Source organism: Mixophyes fleayi, chromosome 12 (assembly GCF_038048845.1).
Source record: "Mixophyes fleayi isolate aMixFle1 chromosome 12, aMixFle1.hap1, whole genome shotgun sequence".
Taxonomy (NCBI): Eukaryota; Metazoa; Chordata; class Amphibia; order Anura; family Limnodynastidae; genus Mixophyes; species Mixophyes fleayi.
In genome coordinates this window covers 6,202,260-6,223,541 of record NC_134413.1, presented here as the reverse complement: position 1 = coordinate 6,223,541, position 21,282 = coordinate 6,202,260, and the positions used below count along the sequence as shown (strand labels likewise).

General features: G+C 43.8%; 1 protein-coding gene across 1 annotated transcript; it reads left to right on the top strand.

Moving 5' to 3' along the window:
* The first annotated feature begins 3,372 nt into the window (after positions 1–3,372).
* Positions 3,373–20,239, top strand: AK7 (adenylate kinase 7). The gene is made up of 18 exons (XM_075191834.1): positions 3,373–3,513; positions 5,493–5,678; positions 8,033–8,141; positions 9,602–9,696; positions 9,846–9,956; positions 12,328–12,411; positions 12,761–12,849; positions 13,425–13,515; positions 13,618–13,695; positions 14,496–14,645; positions 14,773–14,901; positions 15,822–15,930; positions 16,240–16,368; positions 16,487–16,555; positions 17,487–17,684; positions 18,535–18,755; positions 19,141–19,299; positions 20,145–20,239. Exons 1-18 carry the CDS (start codon positions 3,427–3,429, stop codon positions 20,181–20,183), a joined length of 2,133 nt encoding a protein of 710 aa, XP_075047935.1. The 5' UTR covers positions 3,373–3,426; the 3' UTR covers positions 20,184–20,239.
* Positions 20,240–21,282: the final 1,043 nt, after the last annotated feature.

Below are 21,282 nucleotides of genomic sequence, written 5' to 3'. Positions count from 1 at the left end.
AGACGCAGATGGCACAGTACGAAATTACTATTATTTATTAATCAAGTGTTCAACACAAAATTTGTGAAATTTCTTTGCAGAGAATTTCTTCAAAAATTGTGTGTTGATTTTGTCTTGTTTATGTACAGTTAGTACAAGTACGTTGTTTTCGTCAAGGTGAAGATATGTGTTTGCAACAGCAAGATCGCATGTACAGATAAGAGCTGAAACTGAGGTGATTAGTCCACCTAAACGTTCTAATAAAGAGGGTTTGAAGGCTCTGACTAAATCTCTGGGAATAATGTACTGAAAAGTTGGCAAGCCTATGGGTCCCTATGCTCCATGGGCACCCGGGCAACTGCCCAGTATGCTCATACATTAACACAGCTCTGTGTTTACATATCCTACACTTTCTACATGGAGGCTGCTATGACTGTCTAGAAACCTTGAAAAACTTTCAGAAAATGTTACACAACTCCGCCATATCATCTTTAACACAGAAGTTTGGTTTATTTATTAAAATTGGGGTATGTGCAAAACTACTGTGCCCCATAGCAACCGTTCAGATCCCCCCTCTCCCCTCGTAAACAGTGATGGGCAACATGATACACCCCAGGGGCTGCACGGTGAGGACCTCTAACCTTTAAAAGGGTTGCACATTCCCCCCCCCAATCTCAGTAATAAGGTAAAATAACACAAACATCTGACAAAGCAAGAAGGAGCTGGGGCTCGGAGGGACGCCTATTGCCCATCACTGCCCTAAAGTCTGCTAAAAAAAAAAAGACAACTAGAATCTGATTGGTTGCTATGGGATACAGCACATTTGTGCAAATTACGCCATGTTATTAAACAGTCCGTAGTGGTTAGGTTACAGACACCCATGGGACACTGTGTAGTTTGGTGGTTAGGGGGCACATTGTGGATACCTTGGTGGTTGCACAGTTATAGGGGCACAATGGGCCAAGATGGCAGTCACAGGGAGGGGACACTGGCTAATTTGGTGGCTGGGGGCACTGTGTGGCTAGTTTAGCGGTTGGGGGGCACTGTGGTTAGTTTGGTTGGTGGGGGCACTATGTGGTTAGTGTGATGGTTAGGGGGCACTTTGTGGTTAGTTTGGTGGTTGGGGGCACAGTGTGGGTGGTTAGGGGACACAGTGGGGTTAGTTTGGTGGTTGGGGGGCACTGTGTGGTTAGTTTGGTGGTTGGGGGCACTGTGTGGTTAGTTTGGTGGTGGGGGGGCACTGTTTGGTTAGTTTGATGGTTGGGGGGGCACTGTGTGGTTAGTTTGATGGTTGGGGGGCACTGAGGTTATACACAGTAAGGGGCACTGTTTGGTGGTGGGGGGGCACTGTTTGGTTAGTTTGATGGTTGGGGGGCACTGTGTGGTTAGTTTGATGGTTGGGGGGCACTGAGGTTATACACAGTAAGGGGCACTGTGTGGTTAGTTTGATGCTGGGGGGGCACTGTGTGGTTAGTTTGGTGGTGGGGGGGGCACTGTGTGGTTAGTTTGATGGTGGGGGGGCACTGTGTGGTCAGTTTGGTGGTTGGGGGGGCACTGTGTGGTCAGTTTGGTGGTTGGGGGGCACTGTGGTTATACACATTAAGGGGCACTGTGTGGTTAGTTTGGTGGTTGGGGGGGCACTGTGGTTACACACAGTAAGGGGCACTGTGTGGTTAGTTTGATGGTTGGGGGGGGCACTGTGTGGTCAGTTTGGTGGTTGGGGGGCACTGTGTGGTTTGATGGTTGGGGGGCACTGTGGTTACACACAGTAAGGGGCACTGTGTGGTTAGTTTGATGGTTGGGGGGCACTGTGTTGTTAGTTTGATGGTGGGGGGGGCACTGTGTGGTCAGTTTGGTGGTTGGGGGGCACTGTGTGGTTTGATGGTTGGGGGGCACTGTGGTTATACACATTAAGGGGCACTGTGTGGTTAGTTTGATGGTTGGGCGCACTGTGTGATGGTTGGGGGGCACTGTGGTTACACAGTAAGGGGCACTGTGTGGTTAGTTTGGTTGGGGGGCACTGTGTGGTTAGTTTGATGGTGGGGGGGCACTGTGTGGTTAGTTTGATGGTTGGGGGGCACTGTGGTTACACACAGTAAGGGGCACTGTGTGGTTAGTTTGATGGTGAGGGGCACTGTGTGGTGGTTGGGGGGCACTGTGGTTACACACAGTAAGGGGCACTGTGTGGTTAGTTTGATGGTGGGGGGCACTGTGGTTACACACAGTAAGGGGCACTGTGTGGTTAGTTTGGTGGGGGGGGCACTGTGTGGTTAGTTTAATGGTGGGGGGCACTGTGGTTACACACAGTAAGGGGCACTGTGTGGTTAGTTTGGTGGGGGGGCACTGTGTGGTTAGTTTGATGGTTGGGGGGCACTGTGGTTACACACAGTAAGGGGCACTGTGTGGTTAGTTTGATGGTGGGGAGGCACTGTGTGGTCAGTTTGGTGGTTGGGGGGCACTGTGTGGTTAGTTTGATGGTTGGGGGGCACTGTGGTTATACACATTAAGGGGCACTGTGTGGTTAGTTTGATGGTTGGGGGCACTGAGTGATGGTTGGGGGGGCACTGTGGTTACACACAGTAAGGGGCACTGTGGTTAGTTTGGTTGGGGGGCACTGTGTGGTCAGTTTGGTGGTTGTGGGGGCACTGTGTGGTCAGTTTGGTGGTTGGGGGGGCACTGTGTGGTTAGTTTGATGGTTGGGGGGCACTGTGGTTACACACAGTAAGGGGCACTGTGTGGTTAGTTTGATGGTGGGGAGGCACTGTGTGGTCAGTTTGGTGGTTGGGGGGCACTGTGTGGTTAGTTTGATGGTTGGGGGGCACTGTGGTTATACACATTAAGGGGCACTGTGTGGTTAGTTTGATGGTTGGGGGCACTGTGTGATGGTTGGGGGGGCACTGTGGTTACACACAGTAAGGGGCACTGTGGTTAGTTTGGTTGGGGGGCACTGTGTGGTCAGTTTGGTGGTTGTGGGGGCACTGTGTGGTCAGTTTGGTGGTTGGGGGGGCACTGTGTGGTTAGTTTGATGGTTGGGGGGCACTGTGGTTACACACAGTAAGGGGCACTGTGTGGTTAGTTTGGTGGTTGGGGGCACTGTGTGGTGGTTGGGGGGCACTGTGGTTACACACAGTAAGGGGCACTGTGTGGTTAGTTTGGTTGGGGGGCACTGTGTGGTTAGTTTGGTGGTTGGGGGCACTGTGTGATGGTTGGGGGGCACTGTGGTTACACACAGTAAGGGGCCCTGTGTGTGGATATGATCAGCAGACACTGACACACTGACACCATCTGTCAGTACTATGAGCAGCTTTAGGTGTCCTGGCCGGTGCCTGTTGTGGAAGGACCCCTCCTAACAACCACATCGTTACCTTAGCAACCCGCGGCCATTTTCCTATCAGCGACTGAGGACCTCCCCTAGCAACCGCTGTGTGACCCTAGTAACCAGCTGACATGGCCGAGGAGGGGGACAGGACCGTGAGACCCAAACGCATCTTCATCAACAGCATCGACTCGTTCACTGCCAGGAACCTCGGCAAGGTGAGGTGACGGCGGGACTGGCAGCTGCTGCAGAACCTCTTGGGGGAGAGACCCCTCACGTCCTGCCTGTCTATGGCTGATTTGGGGGCTGCTCTGTGTATTAGATTTGTGTTCTGTAACTTTGCATCCAAAAGTGATGCAACAAATAGATTTGTACATAAATATAATACACGGTGCATCTGATTACATGGCTGATGGTGACACCAGGCTCCTGTCAGTTATCTGCACATATCCATGTAATGCAGTAATGCAGTGTATGTATCTATGTACATATCATATTATTCTGTGCACAGAGATAGTTCCAGATAGCAGACTGTGCAATTACTGCAATATGGTGCAAACTATTATACTATTATACTATTATACTATTATACTGCAAATAAGAGGAAAGGAGACAGATAAAACCTTTACACACCTGGATTAGAAAATGAGCCACTTGGATTTTATGAGCTATTATTTTAGTATAAGGCCAAATGGTTTATATTATTCCATAGGTGCAGCAATTCCGCACAATGCATTTTACATCAGTGTCCTCGATTAGTCGGATGATCTGGTGATCTTACCCAGGGCTGCCATCAGAAACCACGGGGCCCACTACTAATTAATCTGGCAGGCCCCCCCCCTCCCCATACATTTGCCCCCCTCCCTCTTCGCCACACATGCGCAACCTATCGCTCATCAGAGTAAATGTTCCACCCCCCAAAAGAATATGTTCCCCTCTCCCCCCCAATAACAGTTAATGCCCCCCTCCCCCCCAATCACAGTTAATATCTCCCTCTCCCCCTCCACAATTAAGGTCCGACTCTCCCCACTCCCTCCACAGTTAAGGTCCCCCTCTCCCCCCAATCACAGTTAAGGTCCCCCTCCCCCCTCCAATCACAATTAAGGTCCCCCTCTCCCCACCCCTCCACAGTTAAGATCCCCCTCTCTCCCTCCCCCACAGTTAATGTCCCCTCTCTCCCCGCCCCCACAGTTAAGGTCCCCACTCTCCCCCTACAGTTAAGGTCCCCTCTCTCCCCCCACAGTTAAGGTCCCCTCTCTACCCGCCCCCACAATTAAGGTCCCCCTCTCCCCACCCCTCCACAGTTAAGATCCCCCTCTCTCCCCGCCCCCACAGTTAAGGTCCCCACTCTCCCCCTACAGTTAAGGTCCCCTCTCTCCCCCCACAGTTAAGGTCCCCTCTCTCCCTCCCCCACAGTTAAGGTCCCCTCTCTACCCGCCCCCACAGTTAAGGTCCCCACTCTCCCCCCACAGTTAAGGTCCCCTCTCTCCCCCCACAGTTAAGATCCCCTCTCTCCCTCCCCCACAGTTAATGTCCCCCTCTCTCCCCCCCCCCCCCCACAGTAAATGACCCATTCTCCCCCGCTCCCAGCCTATCAGAGCCTGGGAGGCGGAGCTGCAGCATCGCTGACAAGGGGCAGCACGATCAGTCTGTGAGAGGCCCGAACAGTTCAGGGTGCCTGGACACACGGAGAGGTCTGTCTGGGGCCCTTACTCTGTCCGGGCCCCTCACAGCAGTACTGGCCGTACCCCCCTGATGGCGGCCTTGATCTTACACTAAGACTTTATAGAATTCTGCAGGGGCAAACGCAGGATTTGTAGAGGGGGTTTCCACACCACGCCGCCAGTGGGCGTGACCAGCATGCATGGGGGCGTGGCTATGATTTTAGACAGTGTTTGGCTGTTCTCCAACTCTTCCTATCCCCATAATATACATGGGCAACGCTGCGTGCACTACTGTTAAGTGCACTCAGCTCTCCCTTTTCAACTAGAGCCGTGTGAAGCGGGGGCAGGGTTCAGCCACCTCAATTATACAGTGCCCCAGGCTTGGAGGGGGGTTTCCAGACACTAGGAACCCCCCCCCCCCCCCTCGGTTTGCCTATGTTCTGGGCAATGTTTAGTGCATGTGCCTGTGTCCCGTAATGCTGGTTTTATTTGGGAAAGCGCTGGTATTGGAGACGTTTCTCCTCATTTTTCAGTATTTGTCTGTCTGCATCGCTGGAGCTTCCCTGGAAGAAGCTGAAGAAGGAACTGAGGAAGATGAGAACCAGGCTGGGCCAGAGGACGGAGCCAAAATTAAACAGAAACAGGGACTCTTCCAGATCGTGGGGACTCTGTCCAATCCTCAGGGAAAGAAGCTGAATTTTCCTGTAGAAACTTATACGGTAAAGTTTTGTTTTGTTTTCTAATGTTAAAATGTAAAATAATGATATTTTTTTTTAAAAAATCAACTTTAATGTGTAATCTTTCCAGTTACCTTAGTGTTAAATATCTTAAAATGTGTTTATTTTGGGTCTTGTATGTTTAAAGTGATTTTTTTAAAAAACATTTGTTAGCTTAACTCACTGCGATTGGAACGTAAGTAGGATTAATGGGAGCGGATCGTTGTTTACTGGGTGGTGTGAGAAGCAGCTGACACACTGACCATCAACTAAGTTATTTTTAAAGGGGTTTATCACCCCATTGTTAATATAAGCGACAGTGTTATCAAATCCACAGTACAGATTTAGACAGGGTTATGATGTTTTGGGTGTTGGAGATCTGACATTGGATGGTGCTGCAAATAACCAATTGTGTACCTCTGCCACCTGTTACATCACACCCCCTTTTCCATCTCTGGCTAGAACTCAATAGGCAAACCCAGGTTTTCGTTAGGAGGGGGGGGGGGGGTATCATCATCATCACCATTTATTTATATAGCGCCACTGATTCCGCAGCGCTGTACAGAGAACTCACACACACACAGAGAGAGAGACTAGGGTCAATTTTGATAGCAGCCAATTAACCTACCAGTATGTTTTTGGAGTGTGGGAGGAAACCGGAGCACCCGGAGGAAACCCACGCAAACACGGGGAGAACATACAAACTCCATACAGATAATGCCATGGTTGGAAATTGAACTCATGACCCCAGCGCTGTGAGGCAGAAGTGCTAACCACTGAGCCACCGTGCTGCCCTATATATGCTAAATTTCACATTGGTCACGTTCATTTCTGTGATTCACAGCCCTGGAAACTTTTATCAGGAATGTTTGTGGCTTTGGTTTTTCAGAAAAGGATTTTGTTTGCTGTAATTTGAAGCAACATATCCCTGGCCTACCGCTCCTTATTAAACTGTGCTCCACATAGTGACTATAGAAGGAAACACTCAGTGATCATATTAGTGTGTATGACATAACTACGGGAAACAAATTATTTTCTGAGTTGATTTTCCTGAACTCTCTGAATAACAATTTTCTAGATATGCTATTTAAAAATAAATATTGCAAAATGATGCAATAAAAATAAATACATAAATAAATGCTATTTAAAATGTTCCTAAAATGTTAGCAAATAACAAATAATAACAAATATTTATAAATAAATAAATGCTGTTAGAAAAAAACAACAAAATGACTTTTACCTTTTGCTTAATCTCCTATAGATAAATTTTAATGAACACGACCTCGTCACCTTCTGTTTATTAATGTATTATTTTTTTGTTAATGCTGTTCTCTGATTGTCCAGCACCATGTAATACTGTGGCAGTAGTGAACTAAAGGATGATAATATTATTATTAATAATAATAATAATAATATAATGAATGGAGTTGCTGTATAATCTACAGAGCACTACCTGTTTGTAGTCTTGGCATAAATGGCTTTTTAGTGCAGTGAGAGTATACTTGCTGACTGTGGGAATGTTCAAAAACTACAGCTGGGTACACACCTATGTAATCTTACTGCAGATGCGATTTCTGTAACGATTTTACCAGTGACTGATAGTCCTGATGATCATGCAGATTCCTGTGTACACTACTACACCATTTACCATCAGATCTGTGATCTTCATCTGTCATAACTTTCTGCTGAAAAAATGGTGATATCTGCCTACGCTACTGGTGGTGAGTGCGTACACACTTCCATATTTGCCCAACATCATTCCATCGCTGATTGTGAGTTTTAGGACGTTTATAAAACCAAATCATACGATGCGATGTGGTTTGGTACGGTAAAACATAATCATGGGAGCGTACACACTCTAGTAATATCTGACCATACGGTCGTGAATCGTGTGATCTGCACAATAATTGCATAATGTGTACCAAGCTTTACGAAATAGTGGGTGATCACTTGGGCTCCCAAGCGAGTCTGGCAATCTATCTGAAGTCGGGCCGTGATAACGCTTCGCCCAACCTGCGACAGTGATGCGATTTTGGTCATGACATTTCACCTAAAGCAGCATGTTGGCGCCGTGTGCATCTTGGGCTGCGGTGATTGAAGAGCGTCATGATGCAAAGCGTGTCGGAGCAGAATGAATTGACCATAGTATTCCCAGCTCTATTTATAGACTATACATTTTGCTAGGTGCATATTTACAAATAAAGAGCAGAATGGTGAAACAAAAGTGAAAATCAAAGATGTGTCGCCAGAGCGCCGCGCTTCCGCCAAACTGTCTGTTCTGGCGCAAAATGAATTTCTGTGAAATGTCGCCACTCTCTAGACATCAGGAACGTTACAGTCTTCTGCTTTATTTTTAGATCTCCAATAGAGACGAATTATTGAGCCATCTTCTGGAGAGTGATGTCATCGTTTACAACATTACCGAGGACCCGTCCCAAATTGATGACGCTTCGTGGGCAGCATCTGGTTGGTGGATCTCTCATTCTGCCTAAGTCAGCTCATGCAGAGGAATTTACAGTGGTTTTAACTATTTGTTAAAATGTCATATTTTGGGGGGGAAACTTATTTGGTTTAAAAATCGGATTTAGGCGTGGTTTAAAAAATGTAAACAATTATGAGAGATTAACATTTAAAAAAAAAAAAAAAAAATAGTGTAAGAATGTACAAGTTGGTTTATGAACTTCATTTCTTATAGGGGTGCGTTTGACAACACGATTTTGCTGTACCAGCGTGATAAAAGCTTCTTATCACTTTTGTGTGCTGGTAGGAGGACCCTGCTCAGTATATTAGGAGAAAACTGAAAAGTTTTAGGGGTATATTTACTAAACTGCGGGTTTGAAAAAGTGGAGATGTTGCCTATAGCAGCCAATCAGATTCTAGCTGTTGTTTTGTAGAATGTACTAAATATGTACTTAAAGTGGTGGGAGTGTGTTATGATCCAACTCTCTGAGCCTGCGTGAAATGTGTGTGACAAAGGGTTAATCAAAACCACCTATGTTTAAAATGATTAAAACTTTCTCTGTCTATGCCACACACTAACTTTGCCTTACCAATTATGTCACCACCAAGGTTTTTTGTGAAGAGCTGACACTCTTACCCAGGAAACATTCAGTTCTCCCTTTAAACTAATCTATCACAATTTACTTTTCGTCAGAGTTGTCATAAACCAAATGACCTCCCCTGACCTAGAGACTAGAGTTATCATAAACCAAATGATCTCCTCTGTTTCAGCTATGGAGCATTCTAATACCAAGCTAAGTCTGACACGTGAATTCGTAAGGAAACACAGAGACCTGAACTTATTAAGTGTAATTTAATATAGAAAATAAATCCACAATGTTTAAGATGAAAACAATTATCAAAATTGTGTACAAAGATATAATACAATAGTTTCTTGTTAAAGAAACCAAGAAAATGGTAAACGCACAAATGATGCTTTTTGTGCTTGCTGGGAGAATAGGAATAACGGTACAATTCTGAATATGAAATTGACTCCCAAAAGTGGACTTTTGGTGGTAAATGTATAAAGCTGAGAGTTTTCTGGCGGGTTTAAAAAGTGAATATGTTGCCTATAGCAACAAATCAGATTCTAGCTGTCATTTTGCAGAATGTACTAAATAAATGATAGTGAGAATCTGATTGGTCTTTCAAACCCGCTTGATATATTATCTCGGCTTGATATATTTACCCCTTGGTGTGACTTTTGCACAGTTCATCTAGTCTGGGGAGGAATTTCCAGAGAGGGGACAGAAGACGTGCACCGTAATATGAGCTGACCAGCAAATACGCTGATGCATCTAACGTGTTTTCCACTGCGCTTTTTAAATGAGGTCCTCTGTGATCCGATTGCATGTGATTCATAATCGTTCCTATGAATTTCCTATCACTTATAATTTATAATGGCATTTTTTTTCATCTTTCTTCAGCGCTTCACACAGAGATTGAAAACTTTGAGAGTCAGAAAATATTTATATTGTTATCGCCCGTTATGACCTGGGCAAGAAGCAAGCCCTTGGATCCGGTACGTGACTTATAGTCCTGTGTCTAATCGTATCAATAATGAATTATATCATCTTCTGTTAGAAGAATGGAGCATATGTGTTGTTCATGGCGATCGCTACAAGTAAATACACTATTTACCAATTACTGACAAGGTCATTTTGTTTACAGGATGATCCTGAAATCCCTTTCACTGAAGATGACTATCGGAGAAGGAGGTGCCACTCAAACTTTAAAGATCACTTAAGCGCTGAAAAGCTTGTTATAAAGTTGGGGAAATCGGTGAGTATTTTGATTTTTATTAAAGCATGCTACGCATATATAAAGTTGTTGTTTTTGTTTAATAAATTGTGATGGTGGAATCGGCGTCATTCAAAGTCCTGGACGTACCACAAACATCGAATCATTGTATTGTCCTTGTTATCAGGACGTTTAGGAAAAGATAATATTGTCATCTAGTGGTGGTGAGCGGAATCGTTCCTCTAAAAGAACAGTAAGGTTCTGTACACAATGCATAATGTTCTATAACTACGGCAGTACATATGGTTTATTGACATTTTGAATAAAGAAAAATCATTACCTGTTTTATAGGGAACAATTTTTCTTTTCTGTTGAATGAACACCCTAATGTGCACTTTGCATGTATGTAATTAAGCCTGATGAGCTACTGCCTGTATTTATTTTAAAAATAAAATGTTTAGCATCTTTGCTTTAGCTCTATTGTAATGGGCAGCCAAGACTTTTATAAAAACTGTGAGGTGTGGATGATGATTTAGAGAGATGTTCCCTCCATAATCTTTTATACTCACTGGGCCTGATTGATTAAGGAAAGTTAAGCAAAAAATTTAGTAATTTTTCTTACTCAAGTTTTCTGGTGCAAATTAGTTTCTTATTTTGCACATAAGTAAAATACTGTCTTTTTTCATATAGCACACAAATACTTGATAGCTTATTTGTACACTGAAAGTTAAAGTTGATCTAGGACATGTCCTACCCCAATTATAAATCTGTCATCACATTTTAAATTTACCTCCCCCTCCAATGCAACGTGGTTTTGCCTTACTTACTTACTTTTGCTTAACTTTCCTTAATGAATCAGGCCATCTGTCTCCTCCATTATTGCTTAATTTTATTTATCTCAAAAATGAAGGTAGAGAGGAACCAGCCGATACTTTAATTCCTTTACTGAATAGAGCACAAAATGAAAGCAAATTACATTTTAATAGACGGCTGCCATAATCTCCATACTGACATTTTACTTTTAAATATAGTATCACCATTGTCGTTTCCAATGTTGGTTTAGTAGGCAGTTAAAAAACTATAATGTAATTCTTACGCCGCTTGTTTCTACCTGCGTCCCGGCTGTTGTCATGAGAACGACTGAGGCGTCACTTCCGCTTCCTGTGTCCCTCCGTTGTCAGGGAAACGGCCGGGACGCCGTTCTAGGTCAGCCCCACGTTCTGGCAATGCTGAAAGCCGGGCGCGAGCGCCCTAACTCCTGTGGGCTAATTAGCCCATTTATCAATCTACTTCTGGGGTCAATTACCCTATTCCACATCTCCCTGCTGATTTGTCCTTTTCAGTATTTAAGGCAGGGAGGGCTTAGCCTTCCTGCCGGTTATAGCGTTCCCAGTCCTGTACTGTTGCTGACTTGCTGTTGGATTCCTGTCTACCTGATCTTCCGTTGTGACCTTTGCCTGTACCTTGGACCTTGCCTGTTTGCCTGTGACCCTGACCTTTTGGCATGTATTCTGGACTTCGCTGTTTGCCTGTGACCCTGACCTTTGGCTTGTATTCTGGACTTCGCTGTTTGCCTGTGACCCTGACCTTTGGCATGTATTCTGGACTTCGCTGTTTGCCTGTGACCCTGACCTTTTGGCATGTATTCTGGACTTCGCTGTTTGCCTGTGACCCTGACCTTTGGCTTGTATTCTGGACTTCGCTGTTTGCCTGTGACCCTGACCTTTGGCTTGTATTCTGGACTTCGCTGTTTGCCTGTGACTTTAACCCTTTGGCGTGTATTCTGGACTTCGCTGTTTGGCTACGGACCTCTGACCTCGGCCTGCCTTTCACCACCCGCTCCAGTCTGGGATAGCGCCCCCGCCCCGGTTCCATCTGCGCTACGTCCATCTTTGATGAGCTTTTACTATTCTGAGCTTAAGACCTGGGGGAATCTGAGTACCTGTGAGCACATAAAGCTCTATGGGAAAGGCGGCTGCTAAAGGGTGAACATCTCTTACTGTTCTAAAAGCTCATCTTGGTGGTCGTGAGGCCTAACAGTATTGTATCTTATTAGAGTTCAACTAATCAGTTGATATAACACATGGGTTAAGCTCAAGATTTCTCCTCCTTATAACATCTCCCTCTCCACATTATACAAACCAACATAAATATATCTCATACTGCAGTGTAATCTTAGTTTTATCTTATTTACTGTTACTCTATTGGGGCAGAGAAACCCTCTTATTATAGACCAGGGTCAGCAAGAAGATCTCTTGTTGTTTTATTTAGTTTACTACAGATTGCAGACGGTCAAATGCGACAGGTCAACCTCATTAAACCACCGCTGAATGTACTTTTAACCATATAATACATGTTCTTGTTAAACTATTTAAAAGGGAAAAAGAAAACATGAATCTTTTTTCTTTCACAGAACAAGGGCAAGTTCTCTACTTACGTGATTGCCTCTGGTCTTCCGTACGGGGCAGAAGAGGGCATCCTTCATACGTTCTTCAAAGTAAGTGACTCCAACACAAACCTGAATTCTGTCACAGATATCTCCCTATGTGCAGAGAGGGTCATGGGAATAATATGTAACAGGGGTCTGGCTTCTCTTGTAGTGACTATAGTGATAGCGCTCAGCGGCTAACTGCATGTTTGGCCAGGAAAGTATAAAATTCAGACGCGGTTTATCGTTTTCGGACATCTTTAATTGTCACTGGAGCCCCGCACAAGTTGGGCCAATTAGGACCTTCAGTCGGCAGCTTGAGTGGCATAAACTGTCCTTCATTAACTAACATAAATAAATGGGAGTATAGGTGCCAACATAACAGCGCTCATGATGTATTCTTGTTTCATACGTGAAGGAAGCATGGCTGGGAGCAACTCCTGCATTACCCGTCTTTGGAGATGGCCAGAACATATTCCCGTTGATTCACATCACTGATTTAGCAGGGTAAATCATGAAACTGTCTCCTTTTCTACTTATACTAGCAGTGACTGATAATAGTGGACCTGAAGGATAGATGTTTGTATAATTATAAAACAAATGTGTGAATTTTTATGGGCAACTATGGACCAGAGTGTAAATGAAACCAGTTTTGATTGATAGAGACTATGTGTGGTTGGGTGTGGACTTCAGGTTCTCGATCCCCGGAACCTTTCCAAGACGGAGAGCCATAGATCTATGCACTTTGGACCCCAGGGTAACATGACCCCCCAGCCTTGCGGAGAATGGGGGTCTGAAAACTCTTGTCCCTATGTGATCCATTAGAGTTTTAACTAAAAGGTCCCTTTTCTTTTGGGAAAGTATGTAAGATTGCCTACTGTAACACTTGGGCAATTTTGGTTGATCCTATGGTTCCTCAGCCAAATACTTTGGGCTGTTTTTGTTATTATACTTTGATTTGCGTAGCTTAGGATCTGTCCTTTATATTTCTACAATTCTAGAATGCTTGATAGTTACTGTTTTTAGCATCACCGGATTGCCTAACTGTGCTAGTAATGATTTTTGGTTATAACCGAATGTAGAGTGATACAGAGCATTGTGGACCAGAGGCCAAGGACTCACTACCTGGTTGCAGTAGATGATTCTATGCACACACTGGAGGAAATCGTCAAGGTATAATTATTGTTTATTGACAATGAAACAATTATAATTATCCTTTCAGATTTGGAAATGTTTTTCCGCTAAAATTGATTCCGGGTTTGTGTTGTTTGGCAGTGTATCAGCACCCACCTCGGGCCTGGAAAGGTGCAGAAAGTATCTAAGGAGATGGCGTTCCTGGATAAAGAGCTAACAGTTCGTAATCATTCTTTCTATAATATCTATTACAGATGTCTGTTATATAAGGGTCTAGAATTACATGTAGTATACAATGTTTCCAAAGATAGAAATGGCTTCACCCAGAATCTCTTCTACTTTTGGATAGGATTATTTACATATTTATTTTACAAAGATTATATCTTAGAATAGTTCTTATCTCTATAGTTTGTCATATAGTGACAGTACACCCTGCCATTGGACCGACAAGGCCAAACTAAGATCATCTGTCTTAGGGGTTGGAAGTTGCCTTACTACGGTCCTCTCGCAAGGTGCGATGTGCCCGAAAATCATCTGGGAGAGTAGTGACCCCATGGTTGGGTTGCGAACAAGAGGGTATGGAAGACTCTTGACCCTGTGAGAGTCTGTTGGCCCAGGGGTTTGGGACTAAAGGGCCATTGTCCTTTGGGAAAGGAATAGAACAACTGCACCCTTGTGCGGATTGGATGCCCACTGCATTCACCAGTGCGCCTAGATTAATCTTTACCCAGCGCATATACAGACCTACAGTACTTCGATTTTAGTTATACCTCTGAAAACTAGCACTACAGCTAGATTTTTGGGGGCGCAAGTATATACAGAGACGTCAAATCAAATATTGCTGACTTTATTGTGAATGAATCATGAGAGTAGTTTTGTATTGAATCTGGTGAGTGTATTATGTTCATCTATACAGTTCCTTTATAGAGCCTGGAAATGTTATAATTCATATACTTTGCTATAATAGATCAGTCTTCTCATAGTATCTATTCATACGACCTGTGTGTGTTTTGTTTTAGCAATTGGAGATTGACCATTTATTGGTGAACCTGCGGATGGAAGCCGTGTTCTTAAAAGAGAATTTCAATATTAACTGGGTGTCTCAGACTGGCCTTATAGAGAATATAGAATCTGTCATCAAAGACTATAAGCAAAGCCGAGGACTCCTGGTAAGTGTAATGTTACAGTAGATTCAGGAGGAAATATAAATAATTTATATACAGTAATATATTGTTCTCTTGCAAGTTGGAAAGGGATGTAGGTGTTGCATGATCCATGCTGTTCCCTCTTGTTTAGCCCATACGTATCTGCATCCTGGGCCCTCCAGCTGTAGGAAAAACAACGGTCTCAAAGTTACTGTGCAAACACTACAAACTGCATCACATCCATGTCAAAGATGTTATCACAGATGCCATTGCAAATCTGGTAAGCTCACTAACACATCACTCATCTTCTGATATACTCTGTACTGCTGGAGACCCTGCTCCTTCCACTATATAACTCTCAGTCTGTGACTTCCTGCCGCCTCCATTCCCCTCCTCACATCATGTCACTGCCCCTGTCATATGCAGCCTTGTCCTCACTAACACATCACTCATCTCCTGATATACTCTGTGCTGCTGGAGACCCTGCTCCTTCCACTATATAACTCTCAGTCTGTGGCTTCCTGCTGCCTCCATTCCCCTCCTCACATCATGTCACTGCCCCTGTCACATGCAGCCCTGTCCTCACTAACACATCACTCATCTCCTGATATACTCTGTGCTGCTGGAGGACCCTGCTCCTTCCACTATATAACTCTCAGTCTGTGGCTTCCTGCAGCCTCCACTCCATTAATAACATCCTGCAAAGTTCTGTCCTTGTTCTTGTCCCTCTGCTTCTCTGCATAGTTACCTGCTGTGCGGATGGCAGTAGTACCTTCATGTAGACAGCTCCCATAGGTATCTCTTAGACATCTCGCCATCATTTCTAAATCAAGTCTTTCCAGTGCTCAGTATAATGTTATCCCCATGCTGTCTCCCATCCATTCCATCATAGAACACGTTACAGGAGTCATGTGAAGAGGTCAGTGACAGCTGTATCTTGGGTCCATAGTGACCAATAAAACAGATTGCTCAGATAAGCGACATCTGAAGTTGAGTTAGATTTCTCTACACTTCGACACTTTCATCAGTATAATATCTCGAGAGCCACTGAAACTCCGTAGTAGTCTGGCCGTCCTCTGCACCGGTAACGTTCACCTCCTGCTCCTTTTCAGTTTCCTATTTCCCTTACCACATTCTCCAAGTGCCACTTTAAAGCGAAACACGTCTAACCCGCACCTATCATTTCCTCTCTGCGTAAAGGAAAGTCTGCTGAAATCCCCACCAGAAGAGGAAGAGGAGGGCGAGGAAGGCCCAGAGACATGGCAGGAACTGCTGGACTCTGTGAAAGAGAACATGGACCAAAATGGAGGTATTGGCCTAATATATTTTTGTTTGTATTTGCAATGTACATATGAGGGGCGGGGGTATTGTTCCTAACAGTGCTTCCAGCGTTGAACGCAGAAGTGATGATGACCATTGTTATAAATCATAGTGTTTACTTCCATGTGAGTCTGTGATCATCTCAAGTCTCAGAGATGCCTTCAGACATCGTTGTCGTCTGCGTTAGGGTTCCTGTCGAGCTCTGTGACAATCTTCACATTGTTTCTCTGTGCAGTTACATTGTTACCAGCCTGCATTAATCTATGTTCCAAAACAATTTATCATGTATGTAACACAGGGAACCTGGATGACAGCTACGTGATCAGGTTCGTGAAGGAGAAATTAAGGTCTCTGCCTTGTCAGAACCAGGGTTACGTCCTGGACGGATATCCTACGACCTATGAACAAGCAAAGGAGCTCTTCCACTGTACGTAAGAGACCCGTGGGCAGGCGGGATTACCGCTTGTTTGGTATTTTTGGACATTATCATTTGTATATGTATAATATGAAATTTGGCCTCAATTTTGGCTCTGTGTTGTTCTTAGCGGAGGAAGGTGAAGAAGAGGAGGAGAGTAGAAGCAAAGCTCCACAGTTTGATAAAACTATCACCCCAGGTGTGTGTCCTGTGCTCATATATTTAATATTTTGTGGTTTCTAAATGTACTTTAATTATTTATGTATAAGTGTCTTTAACTTCCATTTGTATACATGGGTTTTTTCACTCTTGGCTGATACATGTGGGAACTTACAAAATCTTGCTATGGTGCCCACAAATGTCTGGTTACACCCCTGCTCCCAATATTCTAGATTTAAGAAAATTCTGGACAACATTTGACCGTGCCACAATCTGCCCAGCCGCTACCATATTGTACCAAAATATCCAAGCCGTTACGAGTCATGCCAGCTGGGACTACAGGCTAGTGTACATACGGCTGGGTTTTACCGATAAATGCACAATGTTAATTACCTAAGAGTGTATTAAGGTAATGGCATGCCAGTGGAAAAACACAAACTAAATATGGTAATTTTTCATATTTTTAATTAAAAATATACAGTTTTAAATTAATAACTTTCATGTGTGTGATTTGACTGTTATAAAGCTTTGGCAGCATATCCCAAAAACACCAATTCAGATTTAGAGAGAATGCATGAATACCTACCCACATGTATCACTCACGATAACGCCACCACAAAAATATATAATAATAAACAAATAATAAATAATTATAGGAAAGAATCACCGTGATAGTAGGGAGGGGTTTATTAAACGGAGTTGAAGGAAACTGGGGGGTCAGGCCTAGGGGTATATTTACTAAACTGCGGGTTTGAAAAAGTGGAGATGTTGCCTATAGCAACCAATCAGATTCTAGCTGTCATATTGTAGAATGCACTAAATAAATGATAATTAGAATCTGATTGGTTGCTATAGACAACATCTCCACTTTTTCAAACCCACAGTTCAGTAAATCTAGCCCCTAGACTCATTCCATAAAATAATTTGGACTGACTTTTGCTTACGACTTTCCCTATTTTGTCTGTCTATAGAGCACGTTATTTCATTGGATGCGTCTGACGAATTCCTTAAAAACCGCGTGATTAACCTCCCAGAGGGTGTAGTTGCCGGAACAGATTACGCTCAGGATCGGTTTCTGAGAGCTCTCGCCATGTTCCGCGAATTAAACACTGAAGACGAAACCGTCCTCAACTATTTTGATGAGGCTGAAATCCACCCTCTGCATGTCGGTAAGTCTCATTACTAACACCAGCATACCTATTACCTCCACTCAGCTGAGTATAGGCAGTGTTCTGCACTGATGGATTGTGTTCTGTTTCCAAAAGAAAAGTTGTGTTAAGAGCACCCAACAAAGGAAGTAATAAAGGGGTGTTTTTTTCTAATATTTAAAGTGTAATCGCATATCAATTTACATGTGAATTATTGTTCATGTTACTTGGTATATAACACTTCGCTATATTGGTTATGGTTTAGAGAGTATACAGGTGATTTACAACCTGCAAAAAGTGCAAATCAAGTTGCATAAACTCTTCATGGTCCATGGAAACACCCCGTAAATTCAATCTGCACATACATTAGCAGGCTGAGATACTCTGGAAAATGCACCTGGTGGAAGCAGTAAAAATATCAAATCAAAATCCTACTGTAAGACCACCGGCTTCATTAATTTAAACATTTATCTATTTCTGCTAAAATACTGCTCAGTTTAGCAACATGTCTTAAATCAATCTCGAGCGTGAAGAGCTATCGGGACTATATTTAATTATTACGTGCCACCTTTGTGAATGTTTTATTACATTCAGTGCATTGATAGCTGCAGAAGTGTCACTGGACGATGCAATATGCATCATTTTAAAAATATAGGAATAAGACCTGGAATTATATTTCCTAAACTGCGGGTTTGAAAAAGTGGAGATGTTGCCTATAGCAACCAATCAGATTCTAGCTGTCATTTTGTAGAATGTACTAGATAAATGATAGCCAGAATCTGATTGGTTGCTATAGACAACTTCTCCACCCCTTCAAACCCGCAGTTTAGTAAATGTACCCCTTGATCACACCAGAATTTGGTCTTCACAGACGTCTCTAAAGATGACGACCCGCTGTACAGAGACATCTTAAAGGAAATCATTAAGGCTGCTGGGGAACCTCGGAACTACGGTCTGACAGCAGAAGAGATGGCGGAGCTGGAACTCCGAGATGCAGAGAAAAGTCTTGCCCTCCAAGCAGAGAGAAAGGCGGAACAGGAGCGGATGGAGGCGGAGGAGGAAGTGGAGAGGATTGCGCGTTGGGAGGAGTGGGTAGGTTGTGCGGATTCATCACCCGCAGATAGGAGAGCACTAAACAACTTATTATATATTCATAAGTCCTCACAGTCAGGTCTTCCTATAAAGTTGTCGTCTTGCTGACTCCTTATCACCCACTACTCTAATATATTCTGCTGCCAGCTCTGAGCTCCATGTTATGTCTTTTCCATGTTACTATTTAGACATCTAGAATCCATTAGTCATGGTTTCCAGCTACCAGGTTTAACACTGTGCTGAATAGGTCGGACAGTCACCGGATAGGACTTCGACCAGATCCCTAAGTTCCAATAAGTAGATAAATCGCTATCATCATCTAACTAGAGCTGTGATATCTCTGAAATGACATCAAGCGATATGATCTTCTTATCAAATATTACAGAACAGCTGCCACGAAGAGGTAAAACGGCAAGAACAAGAATTACTGGAAGCCCAGTCCATCCCTTTAAGAAATTATTTAATGAAGAACGTCATGCCGACACTGATAGAGGGGCTGAACGAGTGCTGTAAAGTCAGACCGGACGACCCTGTTGATTATCTGGTGAGATACGTTTCTAATCTTCGGTCTCTAAGATTTGTATAGAGAAGATGTTATCGGGATTCATTAAGGAAAGGAAAGTCAAAAAAATGAGTAACTTTGCACCTTGGCAAAACCATGTTGCATTGGGGGGGATTTAAATTTAAGATGTGATGGCAGATTTATAGTTGGGGTAGGACATGTCCTAGATCAACTTTAAGTTTCAGTGTAAAAATAAAGCTATCAAGTATTTGTGTGCTACATGAAAAACAGCCAGTATTAAACTTATGTACAAAGTAATAAACTAATTTGCACCCCTTGTATTGTGACATGGTTTGTCCAGGAGAAAACTTACTAATTTTTTGCCTTATTTTCCTTAATGAATCAGACCCATAGGGAAGAGCACCCTGGGCCTGGGTCATTAAGGCATGCATACTGGGTATGCCCTTACTGCACATTGACTACGGGCAAACGCCCCTTCTCTGCCCCGTTCCCTCTCCGAAATCTTAGGATGTAGTAAGTGTCCTTTCCGTATGAAGATATAGACAGGGCTGCGCTTTCTGGCACAGGGGCTGGTTGTGGGCCTACGATACATTCAAAATCGACAGATGTAATAGTGGCGTGCCAGCTGCTGTTAGATCCAAGTTACACCGAATCTATCAGTGCTGGTAAAAGGTAAGGTCTGAGACAGACTGTGATAAACTAAAGAGAATATACCTTTATATCTGCGTCCTACAATTCCATCATACTTTACGTAACATACATGTATTTGGTATCACAAGTGTTTAATAAATGAATCTGGCACTGGATAATCTAATCTGTTATCATGATAAATGCTAAATATATTTCTGTGTTTACTTCTGTTACAGGCAGAATATCTGTTCAAGAACAGCCCCCAGGTAGAGTGAAGACGAGTTCTAAATATAGTTGTTTATTCAATAAAATACTGTTTATTAAAACCAAAGTCTGTTTCTTCTATACAAACATCAGGAGGGGGGAGGGAGGTTATCGTTCCTCCAGGATAGAGCTGCTGCCATTTTGTGTATTCAAGAAGATATTTTGTTTTACCTCGACGCAGCGTGACCCACCGATATTCCCAGGACTGTTAGTTGACTGGAATGGAGGAGTTTCCAACAACAGGCGCTTCTACTTAAGCACAGCCAACCAGTGCTTAAGTGACTGCGTCTGCTGATTCGCTACTTTGTTGGTTTATATTTGTGCAGCAAATTTCATAGATACCACTGAAGGTACACTAAATATCACACAGTATGTGGACACCCCTTCTAATTAATGTATTTGGCCATTTCACCCACACCCATTGTAACAGATGCACATAATGAAGCATACAGTCATGTGATCTCCGTAGTCAGACATTAGCGGTGGAATTAGTCATACTGTAGAGCTCAGTGACTTTCAACGTGGCGTTGTCATGGGGTGCCACCTACCCAACAAGTCAAATTTCTGTCCTCCTAGAGCTCTCCTGTCACATGTAAGTGTTGTTATTGTGAAGTGGAAACGTCTAGGAGTTTCAACAGCTCAGCCGTAGTGGCAGGCCAAACAAGCTCGCCAAACAGAACCGCTAATGTAGTGTGATAGTCCCGTCCGTACTGTTACCAGATGACAGAAACAATAGATTTTTCTCTTAATATACTGCTCACTCACATAGGCAAACCGAGGGGGGGGGGGGGAGGGTGGTTCCTAGTGCCTGGAAACCCACCCACCCCCTCTCAGCCTGGGGTACCGTATGCTTGAGGTGGCTGGACCCCGCCCCGGGACCAGCTTGTGTGCAGATCGTTTCTGTCTGCACTGTTCACAGCCATCTCTCCCCAACAAGTATTGAAAGCAGCAAGAACAGGTAGGAGAGAGCAGGACAGTCTGTCAACTGTTCTGACACACTCAGTCAGGACTTTGTCCTGATTGTAGGGACAGTTGGGAGGTATGTCCCGCTTCACACGGCTCTGCTCGAAAAGAGAGAGCTGTGTGCCCCTAACAGTAGTACACGCAGCA